This window comes from Buceros rhinoceros, unplaced genomic scaffold, assembly GCF_000710305.1.
Source record: "Buceros rhinoceros silvestris isolate BGI_N320 unplaced genomic scaffold, ASM71030v1 scaffold12034, whole genome shotgun sequence".
In the NCBI taxonomy this organism is placed as follows: Eukaryota; Metazoa; Chordata; class Aves; order Bucerotiformes; family Bucerotidae; genus Buceros; species Buceros rhinoceros.
Genome location: NW_010410091.1, coordinates 63360 through 69841, shown reverse-complemented (window position 1 = coordinate 69841; position 6482 = coordinate 63360). Strand labels below are relative to the sequence as shown.

General features: G+C 39.7%; 1 protein-coding gene across 1 annotated transcript in view; it reads left to right on the top strand.

Annotated features, from left to right (window-relative positions):
* The window catches only part of KIAA0368 (KIAA0368 ortholog), a gene marked incomplete at its 5' end in the record, with an annotated part of 61681 nt that overhangs the window by 16376 nt on the left and 38823 nt on the right, over positions 1–6482 (top strand). Inside the window, 7 exons of the mRNA XM_010135474.1 lie at positions 29–125; positions 2097–2265; positions 2793–2932; positions 4464–4545; positions 4809–4928; positions 5094–5179; positions 5461–5539. Coding sequence (XP_010133776.1) covers positions 29–125; positions 2097–2265; positions 2793–2932; positions 4464–4545; positions 4809–4928; positions 5094–5179; positions 5461–5539 — 773 coding nt within the window. The remainder of the gene's footprint in view (positions 1–28; positions 126–2096; positions 2266–2792; positions 2933–4463; positions 4546–4808; positions 4929–5093; positions 5180–5460; positions 5540–6482) is intronic.

Below are 6482 nucleotides of genomic sequence, written 5' to 3'. Positions count from 1 at the left end.
TATCGCATAAAATTCCCTGCTGAACCACTGAAACAAGCAGCTTCTCCATTTAATCTTGCTGAAAAACCAAAGACTGTACAGCTGCTTTTGGACTTTATGTTGGATGTTCTTCTTATGCCTTATGGGTAAGTAAGAGTTAATATCAGTCTACTGTAATATTGATGTGTTCTTTACATGTGAAGTATTACAAACTGCACTCTTGAAAACTCATTTAAAATATGCTGTTACTATGTTTCACTAAGAAAAGAAGCAGGGTCCTGATTTTAAGAACGGGATCACCATCTTCCTTATTTACAAGACTTCTTTTTTCTACTTAATTAGGTGTTATGCTATTCTGTCCTTGACCTCTTTGGGGATCAAAGAGAAGCTAAGAGACATGGAAGCTATCTATTAAATAACCAAACCTTTAAAATAGAAGGCAGATCAAAATGTGTGCTCATCTTCCTGCAGTTAACTTTAAAGGCTTATTCTTCCAAGGTCATAAACAAGCATAATCTCTGAAAACTTGTACTTTCCAGAACTGAACCTTTAATAAGAAGATTTGTTTTCCATTTGTCTTCTCATGAGAAATGTTTTAACTATAATGATGTGTCTTGGTGTAAACACTGTTTTCTGAGAGCAAATTGCAGAGGAACTGCAATTTACTGATCACTACTTTTTAGGAATCTTCTGGTGTCTAAAATGGATACTTTCTCACAATCTATTTTCCACTAACTTTTTTAGTGTCTTTGTATTGCTAGGGTAGCTTTTGCTTTGAAATAAAATAGAAGTAATTTTAACAGTAGAACACGTTTCTTATATACAGCCTTGCAGCTTCAAGTTTAAAATGCCTAGCCTTCTCCTCTGTTTACAGCTCACTCTCTTCAGTTTGCCCAGGTTTGTACTCTTAGCTTCACCTCAACAATGCTGTAGCTGTAGCTTCAGCAGATGAAGGTTTGCAGTGAGACTTCACTTCCTTCCGTGCTTTTGTACTCTGGCCAAGTGTGACACTTCAAATACTCAAAGTGACAACAAGGCTAGGGATGAAGGTTTAATTTTCTTTTCTTTCTTCAGAAGGAGCTCAGAGAGCGTCTTCAGCTAGCCCTGGATGTTTGTCTGTTAAATTAAGTTTTGCTCCCTGGAGTGAGACTGTTTGCAGCTGTTGATAGCTAATTTATGCCTGGTAGAACTTGCTCTGTCATTGCCTTGTTGTGAATTAGCCTTGCCAGTCTGCCTGCCGAAAACCAACCAGAAAACCTAACTGCAGAGCTTAAAGCTCATCATCCAGTTCAGGTTTTTAAAGTTCTAACTAGTGTCTCTTAGGATGAATGTTTATCCTTCTTAGTGAGACTGCTGACTTCCTTTTCTTGCCTGTGTGCTGAATGTGTAACAGATTATGGCTGCCTGGAGTAAAGTAATTCTTGTTGGTCTCTGCACTACAATTTCGATGCCTTCAGGTGTTGACCAGCTTCCAAGGGTTTGGGGAGAGATACAGTGGCTTTTGTGAGAGTATGGAGATGTGCACAGGGCAGTTAGTCTTTCTGGAGACTGGCTATCTGTCAATTTAACCTTTATTGTTTTTGCTTTCCTTCCCTGACCAGCTAAAACTACCATTTTCCAAGACATTATCTTATTTATTTATTTATTGTATCAGGAGTTATTTCCTGGGACTTCACCATGATGCATATGCTTCATTATTACCCTTGTTAGCTTTGTGTTTTTCATAGAAATCATACAGACTTTGTTAAAAGCTTTTAGTACAAGTTTCCAGAATGTGGTAATATCTGAGTATTCACTTCTAATACAAAAGAAATCATACTTTCTGTTTCGTAACCTGAGATAACTGTGCAGAAATGCCAGTGAAACCCTTCCCTTTCCTAACCAAGGTTTGTTTTCAAACAGTTACAATGATATCATTATGGCTTTTGCAGAAAATGCTGGGGTATCTGGTCACTGAGTCTCAGCTAAGTAAAATTGTATCTGAGTCATGGGATTAATTAAAGAAGAACATGTGAAGTTGGACAGGTTGTGTTTATTCCTTCGTTTTCCAGCATCTAATTCAGCTAGCAGTGTGGATTGGTAAAACCTCTAATGAAACTCCTTTCCCACCTGCTTAGGTATGTATTGAATGAATCTCAGAGTCGACAAAACACACCCTCAGCCCAGGGCTCTTCATCAAGTAGTGTGGGAGGTCCTGGAATCCCTCAGCCACCTCCAGGGATGAGCTTCTATGCAGCCAAGAGGGTAATTGGAGATAGCCCATGGACGCCAGAGCTGCTGGAACAGGTACTTGCAGCTGCAAGGCTGGTACTCAGCGAATAGGGGGTGGTAACATGATTGGCTACAGGCAGAGGAATGGAAGGGCAAAGGGTAAATACTTAAGTAATTCTGGCCAGGTCTTTAGTTGCCTTGAGGGGATTTGTTGAGGGACTTCTCGTGATGCCTTATGGAGCTTTGCTATGGTGAGATGGTGCCGGCAGTTCTCAGACCTGATTAGGAAGCAACCATGGCTGCAGCCTACTCTTGTATTTTCCTCCCAAAGATAGTAAAGTTGCAGAACTCTCTTATGTTGATGAAGCTTCCCTTCTTAGCAGAGGAGTAGCAGAGTATCACTAGTTGTAGCGCTCATATTTTGCTGCTGGTGACTGCTTTGACAGGAGTCAACAGGAGCGCACTGCTAAGGAGATGGAGAGCATGTGAACTTCTCCTTAGCAAGAAGAAGCCATCATTTCAAACAGCTGGACTGCTACAGTTACTGTAACATATGCTTTCTTGTCAGTAACACTACCTTTACTTTCCTCACTGTTGAACAGTGTAAGCTGGGGATAGTGAAGTTCATTGAAGCTGAGCAAGTGCCGGAACTTGAAGCTGTTATACACCTGGTTGTGGCCTCCAGTGATACAAGACACAGTGTTGCCACTGCGGCAGACCTTGAACTAAAGAGCAAACAAAGGTACAAGTTTGGATGTTTGGAAAAGATGGGGCTAGTGTTCCTAACAAAGCTAGCTGGAATTAATGTAGACTGTGCTCTGAAAGGAGGAAGGCTGCAGACCCCATGTACATGCGAAGCTGCCATGTATCACAGAGGTTGGGGAATGATGTGGCACTTAGCTCTGGAGCCAAGAGATGTTCCTGACAGCCTGGTGTCAGGACAGCTGGTGTCAGCTGTCTGGTTTCAGTCACCTTTGGTACTGCTTTTGAGCCATTCTCTTACTGCTTGGTTTCCACATTGCCCTCTCTGGATAACTGATGGTCAGTAAGGCCTTAGTAAATGAGTCACAGCTGGTCAACTTATCCATGTTATCTTTACCAGAAAAATATATTTTAATTTAATTTATTCAGGGAATAAAGAGACTGTAATTGTGAAGTGGACCATAGTGTAGGAAGTTTGGCAGCCACTGTTTGCTGCATTATTAAAGCTTTTGCTCATCTGCAGTCCATCTTTCATCATCTAAAGACAGTACTTCTGTCTTTAACCCATCAAGAGGCCAGAATAATTGCTGTTGGTACTCTTTGCTGACTCATTGATTGTGTGAGATTTGCTGGCTCATGTAGGAGATCTGGAGTGAGAGAGGCCTGCCCTTGAAATGTGTAGGTGGCTTCAGTATTACTAGAAGTACAGGACTATTTAACTTCGAGTGAATTACGTAATGTGAAACCTTCATTCAAGTCTATTCATGTGCCTCAGCCATGTCAGGAGAGATGCTTGTAGTAAAGTGACAACAGCCTGGTTAAGGAAGGCAGTCTCTCCTTTGCTGCTTGTCTCGTCTTTCCCTTTGTGTTGGTATTCTTTGCTTGGAGAGCAAAACACATGTGCGGACAAAATGCATGTTAATACGCAATGTTGAATGGCTTTTATGAGAAATATATGCTACTTCACAGCTCACTTGGAAATCAGTTGCTTTACTGAAGGAAAGAGGTGGTTCTGGCTCCTCCACTTTTTTGAAGCATGCATATTTACCCTTCTGTTTTCTGCAGGGTTTTTTTTTTTTGCATATACCTGTGTTCCAAACAGTCTTATTGATAGCTAGTACTAGATGGTTACCGTGAGTGGACAGGTTTGTCTGAGAGACCAAGAGTAAATAGTCCTAGAATTAAAAATACCCTCTTCTCTATTGAAATGTCAAAGCACCAAAGGTTGAAGAACATGGAGAAATTTGTTAACAGCTGACCATTCTGTATTCCGTTGGTAGACTACGTGGTTAATAAGTCTTGTTTCAGTAGGAGAGAAGGGAGCATGTAGGTTTCTCACAAATTATTTGGAATTATGCTGTCAGAATTTGTAGGTGAAATTTGTAATCACTTCACATTCCTCATGATTATATAATATGTGGATATGAGAGGGGAGATGAGAAGTCAAACTAGATTATTAAAGCTAATGGAGAAATATTAATATGAGAAATGCTGTAAACCATATGTATTTTAAAAACTAATCAAAGGTCAAAATCATAACATGTTGGTGTTCAATGTGGTTCTTTCTTTAGTTTAATTGACTGGAACAATCCTGCTATCATCAACAAAATGTATAAAGTGTATCTTGGGGATATTCCACTGAAAACCAAGGAGGTAAGATTTGCCTTCAGAGTTACATAACTGCTTAATTTCTGAAGCTGTAATTTTTGTTGCCTTATTTTATTTGCAAAGACATATATATGTACTTCTTGAATCTGTCACTTCCTTTAACTTCTGCTTTCACTAAACATTTTTGCTGTTGGATAATTTTTTGTCTGTCCCAGTGAGTTCTGATTTGGAGTAGAACATAATTCAGCTAACTTAAAAGTACTGCTGTCCAAAGGTACACTGTTTTACTTCAGCGCTGTTTCTGACAGGGATCTGTTCTGAAACCAGAAATGAAAAGAGAGTCAGTCAGCACCCGCGTTAAATTAAAGATAGTTCCTCATCTTCTGCGATCCAGGCAAGCTGCAGAAACATTCCCAGCTAACATTCAGGTACTTTCCAAAGCTGCTTTTCCTATTGAGCTTGATAATACAGTTCCTTGAGTGCATAGGGGAATGAAGCACTGTTACTGATGACATTGTTTAAAGAAGGGGAATTAGAAAACCTCTGAAAGTGAAGCCGGACACTCTGATCTGCTATTTATTCCTTTTGGCCAGGTGGTTTATGATGGACTCTTTGGTGCAAACACAAATGCAAAACTGAGAAGTCTGTCCTTGCAGTTTGTGCATCATATTTGTATCATGTAAGTAATTCAGATTAGGCACAGTGTTTTTTTAGATATTTGCCTAGAAGTCACTCTGTCTACTAAATATATAACTGAGCTAAGGGCAAGGAAAGAGTACTAAAACTCATGGAACCTAGTTCTTGTTCCTTAATCCTGAAATCTCTGTGAGTGTGTTTGTGTGTGCTTGCACACATTAAACTATAATTTCTCATCTTGGCAAAGTTGAGAAGAAGTGATAATGAGAAAAAATACTTTAAAGCAAAAGGTAATATTTTGTTTGTTGGTGTCTCCAATTGCAGTTGTCCAGAAAGTAAAATAAAGCCATTAGGCCCAATGCTTTTAAATGGACTTACAAAGCTGATCAATGAATACAAAGAGGTAAGCTGAAAGGTTCTTTGCTATAGAGCTATAATTCTTCGTATGAATACAAGCAAAAGACAAGAATTTTTATGATGGAAACTGTTAAGTCTGGTTTTTGTAGTTACCTAAGTGTTTTGCTAATGGATGGGGTCAGCATAAAGGACATAGACAGCAAGTCAAAGAAGTGAGCTTATCTTTACTTATGTTAAAGCAATAAAATAATAAGTGAAAACAAGAAATCAGCAAGAATGAAGCAAGACGAGGTAATGCACCTAATCATTACTACAGACAGTTAGCTGTAGTGGTTAAGGAAGACACATCACCACTTGCCTTAATACTTTACCCTCATCCAGATCCTCAAATTGCTGGGGAGCCCCAGTTACAGCGAGGATCTGGAGAACTGTCCCAGCAACTGGGAAAACCTGCGCAGTGCGTCCACTCGTAGGTGAGGTCTCCAAAGCTGCTGCAAGAGGGTCCAGCTTTTTATATTGTTGAATAAACAAACTTGCATGACTTCAAATGCAGAAGCATCTACTGTCAGTGTCCACTTATATGCCGCCCAGAGCCTGGCCAGGGCTCAAGGAGGGACATCTGGTTTCGTGGCCTTGACAACCTGCTACTAATCAAGGAAAGGGACAGTCAGTCTCCTGAGACAGTGTCTTCATTAATGAGTATGTTCTGTTTACTCATGGTCATACATAGTTCACTAATGGTGATACTTACCTAAGCTATATCCTTCGCTAGTAATCATACGTATTTTGCTGATGATCCAATAATATAAATGAATAATATTATTATATATAATATATAATAGCTAACATTTGGTTATGAGGTTCGTCTAGAGGTCAGCTTTGGACCAGGGCCTGTTGCTCAGGCCTCAGTACTTCACTGAGATGGCTATCAAATGATGCCTTTTTAAGAAGTCTTGTGGGAAGAGAAATAAATGCTTTGAAAGGCTATG